The sequence below is a fragment of the Rhopalosiphum padi genome, chromosome 2 (genome assembly GCF_020882245.1).
Source record: "Rhopalosiphum padi isolate XX-2018 chromosome 2, ASM2088224v1, whole genome shotgun sequence".
NCBI classification, from domain to species: Eukaryota; Metazoa; Arthropoda; class Insecta; order Hemiptera; family Aphididae; genus Rhopalosiphum; species Rhopalosiphum padi.
In genome coordinates, this window is record NC_083598.1 from 20,838,937 (window position 1) to 20,862,887 (window position 23,951).

The 23,951-nt window shown below is 26.0% G+C and overlaps 4 protein-coding genes across 7 annotated transcripts; 3 read left to right on the forward strand and 1 right to left on the reverse strand.

Moving 5' to 3' along the window:
• The first annotated feature begins 2,708 nt into the window (after positions 1-2,708).
• Positions 2,709-13,780, forward strand: LOC132920586 (serine-threonine kinase receptor-associated protein). Its single transcript, XM_060983083.1, has 7 exons — positions 2,709-3,016; positions 3,081-3,220; positions 9,631-9,778; positions 12,193-12,320; positions 12,394-12,506; positions 12,576-12,712; positions 12,777-13,780. The coding sequence occupies exons 1-7, from the start codon at positions 2,902-2,904 to the stop codon at positions 12,971-12,973; spliced, it is 978 nt and encodes a 325-aa protein (XP_060839066.1). The 5' UTR covers positions 2,709-2,901; the 3' UTR covers positions 12,974-13,780.
• On the reverse strand, positions 13,760-17,704 carry LOC132920585 (tyrosine--tRNA ligase, mitochondrial). Its single transcript, XM_060983082.1, has 10 exons — positions 16,999-17,704; positions 16,708-16,855; positions 16,464-16,639; positions 16,059-16,272; positions 15,913-15,991; positions 15,352-15,560; positions 15,229-15,295; positions 14,975-15,163; positions 14,778-14,903; positions 13,760-13,881 (listed from the first exon to the last, which is right to left on the reverse strand). The coding sequence occupies exons 1-10, from the start codon at positions 17,160-17,162 to the stop codon at positions 13,844-13,846; spliced, it is 1,410 nt and encodes a 469-aa protein (XP_060839065.1). The 5' UTR covers positions 17,163-17,704; the 3' UTR covers positions 13,760-13,843.
• A 532-nt stretch (positions 17,705-18,236) lies between these two features.
• LOC132918907 (uncharacterized) lies at positions 18,237-18,773 on the forward strand. Its single transcript, XM_060980259.1, has one exon. It carries the CDS (start codon positions 18,237-18,239, stop codon positions 18,771-18,773), a length of 537 nt encoding a protein of 178 aa, XP_060836242.1.
• Positions 18,774-21,552: 2,779 nt separating this feature from the next.
• On the forward strand, positions 21,553-23,928 carry LOC132919753 (potential E3 ubiquitin-protein ligase ariadne-2). 4 transcript variants are annotated; one of them, XM_060981575.1, is made up of 2 exons: positions 21,553-21,869; positions 22,300-23,928. In XM_060981575.1, the coding sequence occupies exon 2, from the start codon at positions 22,308-22,310 to the stop codon at positions 23,724-23,726; it is 1,419 nt and encodes a 472-aa protein (XP_060837558.1). In that variant the 5' UTR covers positions 21,553-21,869; positions 22,300-22,307; the 3' UTR covers positions 23,727-23,928. The 4 variants fall into 4 exon arrangements, with proteins under 4 accessions (XP_060837558.1, XP_060837559.1, XP_060837557.1 ...); XM_060981576.1 differs by having other exon boundaries at positions 21,553-21,750; XM_060981574.1 differs by having other exon boundaries at positions 21,554-21,750; positions 22,261-23,928.
• Positions 23,929-23,951: the final 23 nt, after the last annotated feature.

Below are 23,951 nucleotides of genomic sequence, written 5' to 3' on the forward strand. Positions count from 1 at the left end.
TACTGAGTTGTGACATTGGCGAATCTAGGATGTTTTTATGAAGAGTGCTAAGGTTAAAGTCTCGTATTTTTTATACTCCGTCCTGAAAGCAAGACCTTTTTTTTAGTCCTAAAAATGTATGTACTAATACTATTAGTGTTTAATGTGTATTCAAAAAGATAATCATGAGTGGCTACTTTAAAAACACACCTAAAATAAATTCCTTTATTTAAAAAAATGTAATTCTATCACATTCTATATTATAATTTTAGTAAACAATAAATACATAAAAATCTGATTATTAATTATCAGTACCTATATTATGTAGGAAAATTACTTGTCAATTGAAATGTGTCCAGCATTCCAGTCTACTGAAAAATACATTATTGTGTAGAGCAGCAGTTGCAATTCCCAAACTTTTTAGATTTGCGGACCACCAATTTTGTAAAAAAATCTTTGAGGCCCCCTAGTGACTAATATCATACCTATATACGTAATACGTAGATATTTAAGTACCTATATAATATAAACTATTTTTCCAAAGGTAAAATATAATGTTTATGTGTCCATAAGAAAAGATACATCTTTCCATAAGTCGCAATCTTTATATGATGGTATTCGGAAAAAAATCCCCGTACCAACAAAATACATTATTCGTTTTTTTTACTATGATTTACATAATTAAATATAATTATTACATTTCTCTATGTATAATTGTGATTTGTATATAATATAAAACAATTTTGAGCTAAAAATTTAAAATAATTAAAAAATATAAATTAATTGTCATTTGCATTGTTTAATTTAAAAAATGTTAAAAAATGTTAAAAAGAGCCATACAAATGACAATTATATATAGATAAATATAATGATTATATTTAATTATGTAAATCATAATAAAACAACGAATAATGTATTTATTTGGTACGGGGCTTTTTTCCTAGATTCCTTTATATATGATTGCGAGTTTTACGTATTAATGGACTAAAAGCGTATTATTATCGTTCTTTTATTCTGGAGAATTAGGGATTGCTCAACATATACCGCCGTGGCGCCGTGGACTGGGGGTATTTTCACCGTGAAGTTGTTTTCGGTGGGATTATAATACATCACGAAAAAATTTGTAGGTAGTCATTGTCTTTAGAATGTTATGAAATGTTTCATCTGGATAATATTTTAATACAGCGATAAGGAGAAATTGGTAAAACAGTTGAGATTGTTGAATCAAAATTCGGAAAATGTAAATACCATATAACACGTCATGCAGACATGCAGTCGATGGTCAATGGATATTTGGCGTATACTTACATGACTACATGAGGGATAATGGAGCGTGTTTCCTTATTTCTATTCAAAAGCGGGATAAGGCAAAATTGCTAACTGTGATTAAAGAATGGGTGTTGTCTGAAACGTAGATAATAATTAATAAACGGCTGTTGGAAAGTTCAAAGTATGTACTTTATTAATATATTTTTCTATTTCACGTTTCTGTTATATAAAACTAAATTATAGAGTTACGACTGTTCTCTAAAATGAAGGGTTTAAAAATTTTTAGGTGAATCATTCAGTGAACTTTAAAGATCCCATATAACAGGCGCCCACACGAACACAGTAAAAGACACGAGGAAACAATGAGACATGCCTAAGATTTGCTATCGCAGTATTCAAAGAAAAAACATTTCTATGGTGGTTACATGTCAAAATTTATGTTTTTGAGAAAATGCCGTGTTTTAAATGTTAGGTAATCAAGTTGTAGAATTTTAGCCGGTTAGTTATACACAGTACACACCAGTACACCTCAAAAATACGAAAATGATAGGCTAAAGGCTTGGCGTATTTGATGAGTGATGACGACATGACGTAGATATTGTTATACTGATAATATATAATATACAATACCTATATAACTATATCTATACATTTTTGTTTTTTATTGCTTTTTATTTTAACATATTTCTTCAGTGGTTGATTTTGGGGTGACGTGGGGGGGATTGAGTACCTCAAATAATTTTTGGATACGCTAGCCCGCTAGCGTACCCCTACTTAACCATAAAGAGTGGTGTGGGGTAACCCTTCTCCACCTCCACGGTTATGTGAGTTTTATTAAAATGCTAGGGACGCTACTTTTTTAAAAGTAGCTAGTATACATCTACTACTTTATTTCCAAGTCAACCACTGTATTTCTTCCAAACCAAAAAATATTAGTTAGGTAGTTCTGGTTTTACTAAAAATTTCTTTATATTATTTAAGTTATTTTATTACACATTGAATGGAAAAAAATTTCCAAAAAACATACATTTTTAGTATTTTAAACTCAAAAACACGATATTTTTAAAATCGAAAATTTTGAATTTTTTTGACCATCACTTCCAAGTTATAAGGTAAGTTATGCGACTTTTTGTGCAAAAATAGGTACACATTTTGTCATTTTGAAAAAATAAAATCCAAAAAATCGCTTGAGAGCTAAATTACATTCATTCCCATCGATGTATATAAGATATCGTGATTCGTGGTTATTACTTTTTACAATTTATTTATTTATTTTAATAAAATATAAATATATTAAATATAATATATATTTAAAATTATTGGGTATTTATTTTCAGTCATATTCTTAGATATATTATGTGGTCATATTATACATACTGTTTTTGAAGGTGACGATAGGGGAATTCTGTTTTACCAATTCGGCCACACTGTGTGATACAATCTTTTATCAACCTGTTTTTTACATTTATTTACAACTTCAGTAACTCGTTTGCGACTTAGCGTAGCGTTCGTGTAACGTGTTGCCATTAATGTATCCTCCAGTAAAGTTTTATATTTAATTTACAAAGTTCTTTCGATTTAATTGAAAGTCCTATATACATATACACATCGGAAATTATTATTGTATTTAACTGATTTTATTTTATGTGAAGAATGTCGAGTTTTAAGCAAACGCCATTAACCTGTAGCGGACACACCAGGCCTGTCGTACACTTGGATTTCAGCGACAACACCGACTATGGATATTTCTTAATATCTGCGTGCAAAGGTAAAATCCTTTGGCGTTGTGTGCATTTAATGTGCTTATTTATTTGCTTTTGTCGTTGATTCAGATGGAAAACCCATGTTGAGACAAGGAGATACTGGTGATTGGATTGGTACATTTGAAGGCCACAAAGGTGCCGTTTGGGGGGTAGCCTTGAACAAAGAAGCGACAGTAGCTGCAAGTGGTGCTGCAGATTTTGAAGCTAAGGTATGAATACTATTTTTTTAATGAAATAAATAACTAGTTTCAGCCTTGAGTTTAACTTCCTTGTGTGTTATTGTTTATTTGCTTCCTATATCATTGTATATGTTTGTATATGGACATTGTTTCATTTATTATTTTAAAAATAATGATAGTTCTAAACAAAAATCAATTCATTTTTTTTTTTATTAAAATATAAGTAATTACTCAAGTAGTAACAATAATTATATTTGTACCTTAATTATATTTATATACTATTGATATCATTATATCAAACATTTTGATAATATCTAGCATTTAAATAATAAGATATTCATCTGTTATTAATAACATATTTGTTAGTTTACTTAGACTAAAAAGGTATCATAGACTATACATATTAAAAATAGAAATGGAATGTTTAATATACTTACTCAATTATAATTATGGTATCTTCATATCTCCTACTACCTACCTTTATATCATCTGAAATTCTATAAAATATGTCTTTAAAACTGACTAGTTATCTTTCATAAAATTCTCAACTAGATAATAATAATAGACACCATCAAAATACAAAAGGACTTATTAAACATACTTAAAAAGGAAACATTTTAAAAGGTTTTCATTAATACAAATAAAAACTTTTAAAATTGCAATTATAATTTATAATACTTATGCTTAAATTTAGTGTTATTAATAATTATTTGAGGAGTAAATTAAGAAGACATATCTAGATGTTATTATTCAAAATGCAAATAGAAATGGAAAAAAAACAATTATAATTTATTAAAGAGATTTGACAAAAAAAATTTTTTGTTTGGGCCCCATTTATTTATTATTTTAATTTTTGGACTCCAACAGAAATTACTTATCAACCCCTGATTTATAAGATAGAATGCTATAAAATAAATAAAAAATTATTGGCATTAAAAATGTATTTATTATTTGCAATGATAAAACTTATAAAAAACATCATGGCTTGCGGTTAATAGGTCAATATCATGTTAAAATTATTGAAAATATAAATTAGTTTCTTTTTTTTCAAATAATATAATTAAAAAATTTTGATTGATTTTAAATTCAACTATTGATTTTTCTTGGAAAATATCTATATTCTGTTTAATTGTTAAAAAAATTATAAAATAAGTTATAAATTGCAAAAGAAATTACATCTTTCTAAATACTAAACATTTTTAAATTTCTAACCTTAATTTTTTAAGCTTTTTGGTTTTTAAATACTTGTTAGTTTTCTAACAAATGAAATAAAAAATGGTATGCATTGCTCATCGAAATCAATGGCATACTAGGATTCAATTAAAATTTATTTTTCCATAAACCTGGGTTATTAGAGTATTACTATATTTTATATTATTGTATATTAAAACAAAAATAATGTAAAAAAAGGCTCTAGCCTATGTGTATCAAATCAATATAATTTCATCAGTAATTTTATGTTTGACAATAACAATTTAAAAATACATTGAAAATGCAATGATTTATTTAAAAGCAATACTAACAAAAATGATTTAGTTCACAAAAAAATGACTATTTAATTTGTTTCGGAATTATAAAATTTTGCTGCTCTTTTATTTAATGATAATTTTATAAATATTGGTAAATTCACTGTAAAATGTATTATATTTTTATAGCATATTTTACTATATTAAATTATATAACAGCGGTTCCTAACATTTTTAGTTGTGTAAACCACTAATTTTGTAAAAAAAATCTTTGAGGTTTATTAATAACTAATAGCACACCTATACAGGTTGATTCTTTTATCATGAACCACTCATTATTTCAAAAAGTATTCATGTTTTTGAAAACAATTTTTTACATAGTTTCTAATTGTTAAAAAAACAGCGTTTTTATTAAAAAATAATATTTTTTTAAGCTTTTTACTTTTTTGAATGACAACAATGTTTTAATTTCATATATTCCAAGCAGAATATTTTTCTAAGTATTTTGATACATAAAAATCGAATTTAGAGCGAGTAGTTTATGAGTTATAAGTTTTTAAAGTTTTGTTGTGTGAAGTGGAGTGGTACGGGGTTTCCTCTCAAAATGTTTGTCCACTACTCCGCTTATCTTCTCATAAACTACTCATCCTAAATTCAATTTTTATATATCAAAATACTCGGAAAAATATTCTGCTTTGATATATGAAATTAAAACTATGTTGTCATTCAAAAAAGTAAAAAGCTTAAAAAAATATAATTTTTTAATAAAAACGTCGTTTTTTTAACAACTTGAAACTACGTAAAAAAATTTTTTCAAAAACATGAATACTTTTTGAAATAATGAGTGGTTCATGATAAAGGAATCACTCTGTATACATATAATTTAAATATACATTTAAGATATACACATTAATAATATTAATATTATATCCATTGCCCAGTTCCAGTAATAAGGAATATTTACTTAAATATTATTGATTCAGTGCTGTACTGGTTAAAGATTTTGGATATCTTAGTTTCCAGTATCAACATATTATAAGAATAGCATTTAGTTAAAGGATGTTTGAGATATAGAAGGGTACCGCAACTGTTATAGAAAGGCTGTTCTTCAGAACTTGCTAATTGACAGTTTTAATTTTGTTATTTAAAGCAGAAATAACAATATTTTGCAGTTATTAATGTATTTTTTCTTATTCAAAAGGATGCTATACCTGTGTGTGTTGTCTTCGTCTTACAAGTGTAAAACATAGCAAAAACTTTTTTGCGCGAGAAAGAACCAATAAGGCTATAGTCATAACACTCATAACTAAGAAACAGAAACTTTGACTGTAAAATATTGTTTTTATTTTTTCAATATTGGAATTACAAAAAAAAGTAATTCCAAGTTCAAAAATAATGAATTTTGAAACAAAAAGAATTTTTTTTTGTACCAGTGATATCCAAAAAATAAAAAATTATATTTTACAGATAATTATATATAAATTTGGAGTTGTAATTATCACTACAGCCTAAGTGATTCTTTCTTCCACAAAATAGTTTTATTATGTTTTACATGTATAAGACGAAGACAACACATACCGGTATAGCATCCTCTTAACCGCAGTTTATGACGTTTATGTTGATATCTATAGATATTATGTCTTTTTCTTTTTTTATATAGCGAGGAGGTTATTTTATTAATTAATAATATAAAGTTATATATATTCCGTTTCATTGTTTTTTATATTTAATGCTAAATACCTATAGTATTTTTTACATAAAAAAATTAAAAGTTCAGAAGAAATATTCTTAGATGTGATTATAATATATTATCTAAAAATTAATGTATAAATAAAATTAGTGTTGTTTTAGATCAATATTATTTTATATTAGTAGTCTGTTCATGCAAGGTATTTCATATTCATCAAGGATAAATGTTTGTAGAACAGGATATAATTTTGTTTATTTTAATAACATACAATACTTTTATTATTTTATGACTTAAATAATTTATATAACAGTAAACAACTAATAATAAATTCAGGTTTTTATTAAATAGATTCTAAACCTTGATTTTATTTTATTATGAAATTACATAATTTTTACAATGAAAGAATAAATTACTTAGTCATTTTTAAATAGATTACTTAAAGTAAATTTTTATTCTTGCATTAAATGCATACAATAATACATTAAGTCCTCGTTTTTAACTTTGAGGTTAGGTTCTTGGAAAACACAATGTTAACTGAAAAAACGTGAAATACTTTTTATATACACTTTATTATAATGAATCCCTGCCAATAAATAAAAATGTATTTATGTATTATTATAGTTATTATAATTACACAATTTTATTATTTTATTTATACATTATTAATTGGTTGTATTAAATTACATATTACTTACAATAAATTAAAATAGTACCTATGTATGATAGGTATGGCAATAATAACTAACAATAACAGTATTATCTGAATAAGTATTAACTAAATTACTTATATATAAAATATATATAAACATAACAAAAATTTGATGAACACATGTATTATAAATAATGTTGTACTGAAATCTTTGCAGTGTTAAACAAAACATAAGGACTTAAACTTTTACAACGTAATAGTGAAAAAACGCTAAATTAGGTGACGTTAAATGAGGATTTACTGTATATGTATATAATTATCATATTATATATCAAAGCTTTAGGTTATGAAATAATATTTAAATATCATTAGGCAAAGGCATTATCTATATCTGGGTAGTTCAACCTTTTGTTACTAATAGGCCAATTTACACATCTATCTATGTATATAAACACTGAGACAAGAAAAGAAAAAAAATATTATCCTATTATATTTTATTACAATCATATAATTCAATATACAAGTTATCAAATTACAGATTAATATTAATATATAATTATGTTAATTAAGGGGTAACTTAAATATATTTAGAATTTGGAATTTAGATAATTAATGCGCTAATTAGCATTGTTTTACAAAAGCCAATTTTTGCTGTTTTTACTGCAGTATCTTCTGGGTGACAGAAAAGGACTTTGAAGGTGGATCAACCTGATCTAAACCATAATCAATTTTTTTTTTATCAAATTTAATTTCAAAAATCTAAATTTATATAAAAAATAGTTTATCTATTTATTAAATTATAACTTGGCCTAGAAAAATCAATCAGAAATCAATGATTACAGCTGTCTTGCCTTGTTGTCCTTAAGGCAAGATTATTATGCATTATTAATTTATATTCCAAATCAATAAAAAATCATACATTATTAATATTATCTTTAAGTTCATCATCTGAGATATTATATTAAAAAATATACAAATTATATTTAAATAATTTATGAGTTTTCCATGTTTTTTTTTATATTTTCTTCATACTTTAAAAATGTAAAAAGTACTTTTGATGTAAATCAACTAAATTTTATAATTAAAATCATAAAATTTACTGTCCACTATTTTTTTTTTTTTTTTTTTTGAAAATCCATTATAAGGAAATTTGTCTCTTCAAATGAATCCAATTATCTGATTTGTCATTAAAAAAAAAAAATTAAAAATTAATTATGTTATTAGAGTTATTTCTAAAATATAATAACAATTATTAAATTATCTGTTTTTTGATTTTTAAGTTGTTTAGTGTTCAGTCCTATTATGTAAGAAGTGTAAACATTTGTATTCATTTAAATTATTATTTTTTATAATTCTGTATTTTTTTATTCAATTTATAATGCATTAAAAATGGAAATTTTTATTTGATAATCATATTCTGGTATCCTATTTATATCTGATTTCCCAATGAATTGAAAATAACTTAAAATAATATCAGTTTATTTTTTATATTTTTGTAGTTATGATTTTCAGAAGAAATGTATCCATTATTATCTATATTATCTCTGGTACATAATCTACAGTTATAAGCTTAAAATGCAAATAACATAGTAAAGTGGGTATAACATATTATGCAAGGCAGATTAAGTTATTGCAATAAAAAAAAACATTACATTATTTATTTATTTCGATAGAATAATGCTCCCACACTGATAATACTCATGTAGTGGCCCATGAAGGCTTATCTAATAAATGTTTTTCTTAATATTAATATGATTTTTGCATGGATATAGAAAAACAAACTATTAAAAATATCAATATGATAAACATACAGTTAAAATAATATAGTATTAAATATTAAATTCTAAAATTATGATAATATTTTCATAAAGTCCACTGTTGTTGCATTAACCATTTATTTAAGCATATCTTTAAGTTCAGAAATTGATTGACTATAAGAATAAGCAATCTAATGATTAATCATTGATTAATTATCATTTTATTAATATTAAAAATATTAAAAAATATTTGTAAACATGTATTGCAATTAAAATCTAAACTACCCATAAATTAAATCTTTTGAATATAATATTGTTCATTAAAAAATATTTTGAATTTTAAAATATGAACTTAAAAAAATCTATCTACAAAATATATAAAAACAAGTTATAAATTTAATTTATATGTATTTTAATTATTAGTTAAACAAAATATTTTAATTGAGAATCAGTGATACATCCTTTAACTAAACATAAAAAATGAAAGTACAAAATTATTTTCTTTAAACTTTATGAACTATGGGCAGAACTTTGTTCATAAAAATTGTTTAAAAAATAATACATATCAATTATATTTTTTATTTTATACCCATGAATAATTATTGTTATCTGTTATGATTTAAATATAATTTCTTAGTCATTAAATTATTTGATCATAGATATAATCTTAAAATAATACATTACTTAAATAAATATTGTAATTAAAATTAATCAAATATTTGAAGTATATATTTTTGTAAGTTATATCTAAGTTATAAATAATAACTATTAAATACATTCTATAAGAACTAAGTATGCTTATTAGATAAGTTGCATTAATATAAATATTGTCTAATATGATTTGTATATTTTACAATTAATATATATTAAATTTTCAGATTTGGGATGCAAAAACTGGTGGTGAAGTACAATCTTTTCAACATAAACACATTGTAAAAAGTGTAAATTTCTCAAGAGACAGTATTTTCCTTGCAACTGGCTCCAATGAAAAATTGCTCAGAATATTTGATCTCAACAAATCAGCTGGTTAGTATTCTATACAGGAAAAGTTATATAAGTTTTAATGAACATTATTTATTAGAGCGAAATTAATTATATATGGGCATATGAGTTTAAGTGACAATATTATACCTTTGTTATTTTTTTCTAATATAGTACTATCCAGTCTTATCAGGAACTGTTTTCTCATGCATTTAAACAACACTATTATCTGTATACGTGATTTTTATTCAAGGCCCTCCACTTCTAATGTTTGTAACAGTAGCTCAAGCCAATAAACTTTACATGGTCGATCTGTCACTGGCCTATTGGCCTTGGATTATTTTATAACATCGAGCGGTTTTCATATCCCACCCCAACCTAAATAATATAATAGTTTTATGAAAATAGGAGTAATTATATAGGGTTTGAGGTAGGTAATTGTTATATATTTCTTTTCCCTAAGGCTTTTATATATTACTTATTAAAAAAAAATTTGTTTTTTATTCCAATACACATTTAATAATGAAAAGAAAAAATTTAATTTTTAGATTTTTCAGATTAGGTAGTAACATCATATTACATTTGAAAGTGATTTTTAACTATTGACTTGCATTTTGAAATATTATAGGAGTATGATAATTTTGTATTCAATTTTAAAATGTGGATATGTTACAGTCTTAAGTTGTAATATAATATTATACTATGTATTACAAAAATTTAAACATATACAATTTGTACTTAATTAGCTTTTTTAGAAATTATATTACAAATTTGGAATAGGTTATTTAAATAAATACTAAATTCAAATTTAAAATCTTTTAAGATTTAGATTCTAATTTATCTATATGTTGTGATAATTTTCTCAAATTTTCAAAATGTTTTATTTCTGGTAATAAAATTTACTTATGTTGATTTATGAGATACATTAAATTCTTACAATATATCTCCAGACAAAAATAGTCTTTGTAAAACAATTAGCTTCTAAAATATCTAAACAAAATTATAGTAAATAACTAATATTTTATTATATTTATAATCATGGATAAAAAAATGATAGTTTATACTATTTACACATTATTAATTTAATATTATTGACAAGAGCCAAGAGAAAAATAATTAGTTAATTAATATTATATTATGGCTATGAATTTACGATTAAATTAATTTTTTTTAATTAGTGAAATGGACATAACCTATTTTTCTTGTTTATAGTAGTACGTCTTTGTATTATGTCTTATCTAGTAGGAAGATCTTTCATGATTTTTTAAACTGCCAGATTTCAATAACTTTTTGTTTGGAAGATAAAAAATTAAACTTTATTACACCGTACATTGATTTAAAATCTCTATTTCAAAAGTAGAAAAAAGTTTTCCAATATCAATTAAAGTATAACTTATCATTGAGTATGTAAAGTTTATGTTAAATTATACAAAAAAAAGATTCAAGTTTTTAATTTATTTATATTACAATTAGTAATTGGTTTCTTTATAGTAAAAACCGTAATTTTTGATATAAATAGATAACCAATTTCGCTAAAATTTGAACTTGAAATGTTAATAGAAAAATATTGTATTTAATTATTTTTAGGTTTCAAAAAAAATTACTTCAAAAAAATAACTAAAAAATTAAAGTTTAAGGTATAATATTCTGCTCAAAACCATTTATTTTACCGTGTAAGGTTAAACACAAAAACACAGCATTTCTCAATAAATTTAATGAATAAAAAGGTGCTGTGAATATAAAATGCATACTACTTAAGTGTTAAAATTAAAAATGTCATAAATCCTCAACTATAAAATTATTTACTGATTTTCATGATTATAATTTTTAATATTTATATATATATATATAGTACAAAAAGAGCCCAATCTTATGAAAATTGTATTTGATTAAGTATGCTAATATATAATATATTTGCTGAAAAAATATAATATAATTTTAACAGTTAGGTATTCATGTTTGAATTTATATTACTGTATTAGTAATAAATTAACATTGGGCACATTATTATAAATAAAATAAATTTAATTTGTTTTAACTAATTATGAACATGAAAATTATACATGTATATTATGTATAAATTAAAAGTTATTATAATAGTAATAATGAAATATTTTAAAATAGTCTATTTTATTATAATACAAATAAAAGACCAATTCAAATGTACAAGAAAGTTAATAATTAAGTATATCCCATTGTCATAATAATTAAAAATAATATACTATGGGATATAGAATTTTGTATTATCATAGTAAGAAGGAAAATTAAATCAATTTAAATGCACTTTTTGAGACTTTATAAGCATTTTTAAGGTTTCATAATATATTTAATTTCCTAATAGTTATACATATTCAAATAAATGTAATAACATCCCATAGATATATTATATATAAAATATGGTATATTTTATTGTAACAGAAATTGTTTAGTTGATTGAATTGTTTAAATGATTTTTATAGAAGCTGTTACTACATTCAACGGGCATACATCTGGTATAAAACATGTCATGTTCTTTCAAAATGATAGGAGAATAATTTCATGTGCTGATGACAAGACAGTTAGAATTTGGGATCCCCTGTCTGGACAAGTACGTAAAAAAGCTCTTTAAGTGCTTTTTTTTTGTTTATTATTGAAATATCTATATTTGTTATTTTATTTAGGAAATTCACAAGATGGAGTTCAGTGCTATTCCAACCAGTTTAGAAGTGTCTAGAGACGAATCTATTGTGACAATCGCACATGGAAATTGTGTCAGTTTTTGGAATGCTGAAAGGTAATAATTATTTCAGTTTTTATAGTTTAAATAGTATTAAGTTTAATAAATATTTATGGTCATCTATAGTTTATCAAAAGTCAATGAAGTCACTGTACCGACACTTGTGAACACGGCATCATTGCACAGGGACAAGACTATGTTTGTGTGTGGGGGGGAAGATCTTAAGATGTATAAATTTGATTATACCACCGGAAAAGAAATTGGTAAGGGTGATGATTTTGAATGTCAACTGAGTGTAAACATATGTATAATTAATTTTATTTTTAGAATCATTCAAAGGTCACTTTGGGCCTGTACACTGTGTCCGTTTCTCACCAGATGGTGAGCTATATGCTTCTGGCTCTGAAGATGGAACTCTACGTTTGTGGCAGACAACCATTGGAAAGACATATGGCCTGTGGAAGTGTGTAGACAAAGTTGGCTCACCTCAAGATTTACACCAACAAGAAATAACAGCCATCTAATGTTTTAAATCAAATGCAGCATACACTTCATCCAAAGCCAATTTATTTATGTTATTAAAAATGTAGTTTTCATTTTTATAAATCACATAATGAATGACCAAAACATTACCAGTTAAAAAAAAAATATTTATCATTCTAAAATCTAATTCAATTAATATTTTCAAATCAATAGCAGTTGATGATTATATTTTCAACTTTTAATAATTTAAAAAGAATCATATACTTGGTAAAACATGATAATATTGCTTATCAATTGTGTACCCTAACATAAAATATTTTTCTCATTATGAATTAAATATACCACAAGATTTAATTTTTTTCATTCACACATTTATGTGCTGTAATTTAAAATTAATAAATCTTTTGCCCTTTTGACATTAAAACATAACATATTAGAATACTTTGTGTTTCCATTTGCAATGTTAATGTCGTATTATGTAAAAATACCAAGTTAAAAAAAAATCAACTAAAAGCTAAGCTGATTTTACTATCATTTTACTGTGGGATACGAAAATGTTTGTAATTATATTTATTTCCAAACGAATTGTTAAAAATTGTAATTATTGTGAAATATTGTTATTTACTTACTATTGCTTGGAACAAGACTGTATCTACTGTGTTCCAATTTTATGGATACAGATTATGTCTAATATGCGGTTTAAGTTATTTTCCAAGTAACTAAAATTTTTTACAACTTGATAATAATTTTTTTATTTATTAATATATTTATTTATACCGCAAGACTTAAGATCTTAATATTATGAGAAAGGACTTTGAAATAAACAATTTATTTATGTTTTTCAAAAATGTATTTTATTATCTAGTATATCAATTCTTCTTTTTCAGTAATCTAAATCTATACTTTTTATTTTACATTATCCATTTGACAATCCAATAGTTCCGTTTACCTAAAATTAAAAAAAATAAATAACACATTAATTCTAAAATAATTTTTTGATAATGTGAAACATCAAGAAGGTAAAATATTATGGTTTGTATTACAATTCATATTGTATATTAGTTTCTTCAATAAAAGTTTAAAACTTAATTTTATTTTAAAAATTATAATTTTTGGATACATCACAATATACTAAAATAATTTATAAATAAAATAATTTTTTTTAAGTATTTTGTGTTGTACAGAATGTTCTGTGAGGATTTACCCATAGCGATATCCCCTGAAATAATGAAGATATCATAATTCTGGTTTTTAATAAGATTCACAGAGACAATAACTAAAAATATTTCATGTTATAATTTATTTTAAGGTTTTGGTAAAAAAGTTAAAAAATATATTTTTTTATTTAATTATTTTCAAAAATATAGAATTCTATATTTTTAGTAATTTCTTTAATTTCGAGAAGGCCGTACTAGCATGCGGGCTACATGTTTGATACAATGATACCACTATTGTATTAAATAATTTGCAGTTTTTTTTTTAAAAAATAGAAAAAATATTAAAAATCAAGAGATTAATGAAATTAAAATGTTGAAATGTCAATATTTTCAGAAAAATGAATTCTACAAAATGGTTCTTTAATTTTTTTGAAAATAATTAAATAAAAAATTATATTTTTTAACTTTTTTACAAAAACATTAAAATAAATTAAAGCATGAAATATTGTAATTTTTGTCCCTGTGAATCTTATTAAAAAACAAAAATTATGATATTATTTCAGGAGATTTTACAATGGGTAAATCCTCACAGGACACTGTATATCACAAAAATATTTTTCACCTATCAATTTTTTAGACATAAAATATAACAAATGGTAGGTCATATTTTATAAATATTTTTACTAACCAACTCTCACTATAGAAATGTTATTCGGTAAAATGTGTATAGACAAAGTAACAATTTCATCTATATTGGTTATTCTCTGGTGATTAATATAAAATCCACCGGCTAAAATTATTCGATATGCATCCCCTGAAAATAAAAAACATAATAAATTTGAATTATTATTTTACAAATTTTAAACGATCAATTTAGAATATTACTCTCTGTTAAAAAACATTTTGCTTTCATTGCCATTTTCAATACAGTTAAGCCAGGTTCAAGCATTAATTCAACAACAGTTGCACCATTAAATATTTTTAAAATATCATTAACACTTAATGTGCTAAGGGTTTCAATGCTGTTATCATATAATGCTGATGTAGCTACTAATGCTTCTTGAAGCCCCGCTTCTAAAAACATACAGATATAATCAATTAAAACAAATTAAAAATTCATATTATACTATAATTTTTACCTCCATGCACTAATGTGGTAACTTGACGTGCCAATGATTCATGAGGAATTCGTTTATCAGGTGTTTCCTGCAATACAATATTTTAAAAGAGATAATTTTTTTTGATATTTTATTATTAATTACTTTATGTTTTCTCATCAGTTCAGCTATTTCAGGTAATGAAAGGAATGTAAACATTTTTAACAGTTTTTCTACATCAGCATCTATTGTGCGTATCATAAACTGGTATAGTTCAAAAGGTGAAGTTCGATCTGAATTCAGCCATACAGCATTTTGAGCTGATTTACCATACTTGTCACCAGAATCTGTAGTTATTAGTGGTACTGTAAGTCCTGTAAATAAAATATATTTATAAAAATAAATATTCTACACTTATAAATAACAAACATTAAAGCTTTATATCGATTCAGAGCTAGAAAATTTGCAACTTGTATCTATATACTTCCACCATACAATAAATTATTAAAAGTTAAAAGATATATTTACTTTCATTTATGAAAACAAATTTTTTAAATTATGTCAATTTTAATATCACTCACACAAAAACATAATAGTACACTATAACAATTAAAATACAACAATATAAAGATTGATTATTAAATGGTTAAATAATAAATATAAAAAAACATGACAATGAGAATAATTTATAACAATTTTAACTAACGAAAAACAATTATAGTTTACCATAAACTTTAGCATTTTTTTTTCGACTAATTAGTTCTTGACCAGACATAATGTTACCCATTTGATCATTTCCTCCTATCTAAAATTAAATAAAGATATTATTTTATACAATTTTAAAATGTTTATATTGTCATACTCGTACTTACTTGAAAAGAACATTTGTATTCATTAAACAAATGTAGCCAATCATAAGCTTGAAAAGCCTGGTAAGTAAACTCTGTAAAACTCATCCCACTACCAGATAAACGAGTTTTAACACTGTCCCTAGACAACATGGTACCCATTCTGAAATTTCGACCAATATTGTTCATAAAGTCAATGACACCAATCCCTTTATACCATTCCATGTTATTGACTATACTAAAAAACATCAAATTATCATAACCAATCATACTAATACTAAATGAATAAATGTTTATTATTTAATATATTTTTTTTTTAAATAAAATATCTAATATACATTTTAAATTGTGCACAGTTTTAACTATAAATTTTAAAATATTGTAATGAAAAAATCTAGCCAAGCAACAAGAATACCTCAAAATGCTCACATTGGTTCTGGCAGAGGATCTTTTTGTTTCCAAAAGTATTTGGCATGATTGTCAAATATGGATTGTAAACTACGGGTGATGCCATCAATATTATGGGACAGCGTCTGTGAAGACTGTTTATCTCGATCCTTTGATTTTCCACTTGGATCACCTATTTGGGCTGTAGCTCCACCAATCTATAAATTATAATATAACTGTAAACAATTTATAAAACCACCTAAAAACAAAATAATTAATGACTGACCAATGCTATAACTTTATGATTAGCGCGTTGCCAATGCAATAGATTTATAATGACAAGTAAGTTTCCTATATGTAAACTGTCCGCTGTTGGGTCAAATCCAGCATAAACACATTGGTTTTTTTTTGTCAATAAATCAATTATTTCATTGCTGAAATATAATAATAAAGAAGAATACATTAATTGCTAGAAGACAGAATTCAGTACACACAATGACATTCAGTGATTATAATTTTGAAAATCTAATGCTTTAAAAATCATCAATACGCATTTAATTCTTTAATCGATTATTACCTAGAGTTATCAGGAAACATGTTTTGTAAGATTTGTCGTTCGTATAATTTCAACACGTTCCTGTTCGAGTAGAATCGTTGGAGACGATGATGGCTGTATAAAACGTCATAAGTGCGGCCGACGACGACCAAAAAACGACGCTTGGACAACAGACAACGGCACATTTTTTGAAAGAATTTAAAACAAAAAGATTGAATGATAAAACAACAACAACGACAATGGATTTCTTAAATATACAATTTGGAAATCGTAGTAATCGTACTGAAGTAACGAAACGGTAAATGGATATGGATTATTCTATTATTATTATTATTATCATCATTAATTTGCCGACAGATAATAGCAAAGATAACGTGAACCGGTATGCTGACAAATCATAGACGAGTAATAATAATGATAACGATTACTTACAAAAAATCTAAAAAAATTCTTAGGCAGTACCTATTATTATACTGCTTAAATTAAAAAATGTAATATTATATATTAAGCAGCAGCTAGTTCTAGTTTTTTAACAAGTTATTCATAACTATATTAGGTTGGAAGCTCTTACCTCATGTATAATTTCTTAAATTTATAAATTTAAAATATGTTAATTCTTGTCGTATTCGGTTTAACGCATCACACTTGTCGTATACCAGTTACTACCACAAAGCTCATAATATACTCATAAAATATTATAATGAAACATTTTTATTTATTGTATATAGTTATTTCTTATGTAACTCTACAAATATATAACTATATAAATTATAAATCGATAAAACGCCGTTCCACTATTTATGTGAGTACTCATTTTTTTTCATTTTTAGTCATTGTTTCCGTAAACTATATAATTGTTTGTGTTAAAACTTTTTTCTCAGAAAAATATTAAATTTTATTTTAAAATAATAATTTTAATACAGTCAACAGTAATCTATTTATCCATATAGGTACACAATCAACGCATAAAACATTAAAACATTCATATTACCTACAACGTATAACGATATTTTTATTTTTTTAATTAACAAGGTAAAACGAGTACCCGTGACAAAATATAAACATGATGGTGTTAACGAACGGTTGGTTAGCACGACACTGAACCCACTTTCATACACTAGTAAAAGCTCAATTATACTCAGAGTAATAATTGCAATGTCACTATGTCAGGATTATCTAAAGTAGAAAAAATTAAAACATATTAGGTATAAAGTATGAAACAGTGTATTTTACAATATAACAGGTTAAACACAACCGCGATGCCGCAGTCCGCACGGTTGCTCCGACCACCCCCCCAACCACTCATGGCAGTACTGGTCTCACGACCAAGATCGTTCTTACCGCCAGCACCGCCCGCGACGAGGAAAATGGACCAGAAAAGTGCCCAAAGGCAACCGGCAGAACAGCCGACAACAGCGCCACCACAAAATTCGAGACAACTCCAGAACCAGTCTCGAATGCGGGAATACCGGGGACAGAAAAAGGCAGCCAAACACACCACCTCTCAACAGTACCGCCTGGAAAAACCGGCACCTTCAACCACCCAACCGGCACCAGGCCCAAAGTCGCTGGAAGCAACCAACACGCCTGTCCCCGAGGCCAAGACACCGGAGGTAGCAATGCCTACCGGACAATCCGAGGCCACGGAACAACCGGCCACCGCCACTTCAATACCGGTCGATATGGAGATATCACCGGATGAGGAGGCGGAGCTGCTCTGCGGTCCCCCAGACGACGTGGACATGGTGTTCCAAATCACCAGCCCCGACCCCACGACGCCACCCCGACATGGGTAGACAGTCCGTCACTATTCTGTGATTGATACGATGATAGCATACAACACGTGTGTCAGCTCGATTATATTATTGTCTAGCCGTTGCACCACTTAATCAGAAAATTGTTGCACCTAGTTGTGTTTAACCTATTATATTGTAAAATACACTGTTTCATACTTTATACCTAATATGTTTTAATTTTTTCTACTTTAGATAATCCTGACATAGTGACATTGCAATTATTACTCTGAGTATAATTGAGCTTTTACTAGTGTATGAAAGTGGGTTCAGTGTCGTGCTAACCAACCGTTCGTTAACACCATCATGTTTATATTTTGTCACGGGTACTCGTTTTACCTTGTTAATTAAAAAAATAAAAATATCGTTATACGTTGTAGGTAATATGAATGTTTTAATGTTTTATGCGTTGATTGTGTACCTATATGGATAAATAGATTACTGTTGACTGTATTAAAATTATTATTTTAAAATAAAATTTAATATTTTTCTGAGAAAAAAGTTTTAACACAAACAATTATATAGTTTACGGAAACAATGACTAAAAATGAAAAAAAATGAGTACTCACATAAATAGTGGAACGGCGTTTTATCGATTTATATAGTTATATATTTGTAGAGTTACATAAGAAATAACTATATACAATAAATAAAAATGTTTCATTATAATATTTTATGAGTATATTATGAGCTTTGTGGTAGTAGATTTAAATCAGAATTATTGCAACCAATTAACAAATAAGTATATACCTATATTATCTAGACACCACCCCCCCCCCCCCCAAAAAAAAAAATTAAAACATACAAAATACGCCACTGTAGCATTATTATTGTCAAAACGGAACACACACAGTAGTCCTAATGTCGGATCACGTGTTTTACCAAAGAATAAAGGTACCTGACAAATTGAACAACTACTTCATCTCAACACTTAAGTAAAACAACCATTGACAGCCAAAAGTTAATACTTGTATTTATAGATTACTATCAGAAACATACCTAACTAAACATATAAAAATTTAATACTCCAAGTCGACACTTTATTATTTATACACCATCACCGACTAATTTTGTGTATACCACGTATATATTATTTTTTTTCCATGCTGTTGGTGATCTTTATAATTAGGTACAACCATAAACTACAGAAAATTTCAATTCGTCGAAACCTATTAAAGGAAAGTCAGATTCAAATTTAATTTATTGAATATAGAATTAAATTTCTAGAATATACCTAATATCATGACAAAATACATGTATTTTATTTTTTTTTTTGAGTACCTACCTAATCTTAAAGTAAAATCACACATTGACCCATTACAAAAACGATAGAAAATAATATTTTGGAGGGTATGAAATATCGATTTGTCTAAATATTGTCTTTTTTTTTTTAAAGTAATATAAAATCAAATAACAATAAAATATAAAACCGATATCATTTCCTCAAAAATATTATCTTCTACAATTTTTGTAATGAGTGATTTAACTATATTTGACTAAGACTACTCAAATCATTTTAATTGTAAGCGAAAATGTTTATCTATGTTGCGGGTGGGTCTGAGTGAGAAAATAAATATTGCGCTGACATTTTCTTAAGAAGGCATTACACGTTACACATGCGTAACATATCAAATTTTGTGTTCAGTATATATTTCACTCTATTATTTTTAAAATTTAAATAAATTTATCAATTATGTACATACAATTAGTGTACAATTTAAAGGTAAGATTATTATCTAGAGCATTGTGGAGTGTTTTATTGATATTGAAGCAAGTTATGTTAATTTGAAAATCTACAAAAAGATTACAATTTTAAAACGCTAACTTTCAGTTTTAAAATAACATAATTAAATGGATTATTCTGATTATTGAATTATTCTGAACGCAAAATTGTCCATGTTACTTGTATCTTGTATGCGAGATAGTCGACAGAGACAACACGTCATGTCGATTTTGTTTTAGATTTTAAAATGTAGTCGGAAAATTCATATATTTATACCCCCCTCCAATATTTGCTAGCAATGCTAGCGCCGGCCCTGCGCATGAATACTATTATATAGTTAACACGTCGTAGGCGGCCGCACGAAAGTCACCCGGGTCTTACCAGTCTTACGGGGCTTATTACACTTGCTTTATAAGGTATGAGGTTTTTTTCGATTATCATTGCGCTATCTGGTGGTTCGTTTACAATATATAGGTTTGGCGCCTTATATAAATTGAAACGCAATTGAGTATACATGGATTCTTATCACTAGTCTTTCTAAAAACAGTCACCTAGCAAAGCAGGCCTTGGTCACCCAACTTCAAACCCGTTAATAAATAAAACAATTATATGAATTAAAAGTAATTTTTTTTTTTCATTTAGTGTTAGACTAATAGACAATTATAGTCTATCACAGAGGAAATACTTCTATTTTTGTTGCGTCGTTTTCGTTGTATTATCCAATATTTATTATAGTATGATTGTTTTTGTCATCTTAAGTTTATCTTAAGCCATGGGCTAAATTGTATAGATAGGTACACTCATGACAAAATAGATTGTTTTCATGACTATTATGACTATTTTGTCACGAGTACACTCCGGTCGCATACAAGGTTTAAGGATAAATATTAATATATACATATATATATATAATAAACCTTGATTTATGATCATATTTCAGATATTATCATGGAGAATAAAAAAAAAGTCGACTCAATGTTCTTATCATATTCAGCGCTGGTGAATGACCTATATATATATATGGGTTAATTTTTGTTATGTTTTATTTTATTAAACCCTGAAGTTCATCTTATCACTTACTGTGTTTAGTAATTGTACACACTACACTGTACAAGTATACAATAGAATTGGATGTTGAAAGTTGAAACTCAATAGTCTCCCAAACTTTGTTTTTATTTTGTACTTATAAACATTTTTATTTTGTTACAATTCATTATTATGAAAAGTTTTGTATTTGAGAACATCATCAGGTTTCAGGTACAAATTAAAATTATGCATTTACAATTCTGATTATTGTTCTACTTTTAATCTTGGCCATTCTATGCATCATTGTTCCAACATCATATAATTACTTAATTATATATGCCAAAATCATTGTAAGTATTATAAATTATAATTTATTACCATGATATTGTACTATTCAGTAGTCAATAGAAAATGATGATAATTTATATTATATATTACAAAATTGTATAGATATATACATTTTTTTTTAAGAGATTTAAAAAAATGTAGCCATTGCATTCAATTGCATTTTGAAAGGATTTCTCAATTTAAATGTTTTAGTTAAATAATTTAGAGTAGGATCACTATTATACATTTGATTAATTATTTTAAACCATTAATATTTTATCTCAACAATAACATTAATTAAAATGAAAATGATCATATTTAATTAATGTTAATTAGGTATTTAATAGCTGATCAAATTAATATTTAATAGTTTCCTATTATTATATCATGGATTTGATTTTCATTGTTTTATAGGTATTAAGTGGTATAAATATTTGGTACAATCATTTTTAGAGGAAACCATGTCTGAATATGATGATGAGGATATGGAATACTCAGATCAGGATGACTATGAAGATTATTACAATGCCGATCGTGATGTAATGAGTCCACCACACAATCCTGATGCTGAATATTTTCCTGTTCAATGCCTTTCAGTTGACGAGGTTGAAAAGTTTTTGAACGAACTTGTTGAACAATTATGTACTAGTATACATGTTACACCATCAATGTCAAAAGTTTTACTTTATGAAAACAAATGGGCTGTTCAAGAAGTATTATGGAAGTATAATGAAGATGCCGATAAGCTTTTTGTCGCATCTAGAATGAAAACATTACAGCCAGTATCAGTTAAAACAAAAAGAGATAAATTTATATGCCCAGTTTGTGTGGGGCCAGTAGCTGAAGAATTAGGAATTACTAGTTTAGCTTGTGGACATTGTTATTGTGATAACTGTTGGCGTTGTCATTTTGAAAATAAAATAAAACAAGGCGTAAGTACAGAACTTTCTTGTATGGCATTAAACTGTGAATTACTAGTACCAGAAGAAATAGTTTTATCAACAGTTAATAAACCAATTTTAAGGAAAAAATACCAACATTTTGCATTCCGTGAGTATATTAAATCTCATCCATTGTTACGCTTTTGTCCTGGAGCTAACTGCACTGCAGTCATCAAATCTAAAGAGTCTCTAGCTAAAAAAGCTATATGTACTCAGTGTGAAACTTCTTTTTGTTTCAAATGCGGAAATGACTATCATGCCCCAACAGATTGTGCCACCATTAAAAAATGGATTACCAAATGTGCCGATGATAGTGAAACATCAAATTACATTGCAGCTAATACTAAAGACTGTCCTAAATGTAATATTTTTATTGAAAAAAATGGTGGCTGCAATCATATGCAGTGTTTAAGTTGTAAATTTGATTTTTGCTGGATGTGTATGGGAGATTGGAAAGCACACGGCACTGAATATTATGATTGTTCTAAGTATAGAGAAAATCCTCAGAATGGTTCAGAATCTGCTAGAGCTCGTGAAGCATTGAAAAAATATCTCCATTACTATGAGCGTTGGGAAAATCATTCTAAAAGTTTGCAATTGGAAAAACAAACGCTTGATAAAATCAAAGAAAGAATAAATAGTAAAGTTATGACAAGTAAAGGTACATGGATTGACTGGCAGTATTTATTAGATTCTGCTACTCTACTAGCCAAATGTCGGTATACTCTTCAGTATACTTATCCATACGCATATTACATGGATAATGGACCAAAAAAAGAATTATTTGAATATCAACAAGCTAAATTGGAAGCTGAAATTGAAAATTTATCATGGAAGATAGAAAGAGCAGAAACTACTGACAGAGGTGATTTAGAAAATCAGATGGATATTGCTGAGAAAAGAAGGGCTACTATGCTTCAAGATTTTTTCCACATTTAATTAAATTTTATATTTCTTTATTCGATTGTAAAATTATGCTGAATATATTTTTTTCTTATATATATATAAATAATTACATTTTCTTTCATTATTTTAAGCAACTTCTGTAATATGTATATTAAGATACTTTTAATTAAACAATAACTTGGAAATATTTAAATAATGTGTAAAATAAATAAATTTTTAAAATTTGGTAATTTAATTAATTTATTATATTATACACTA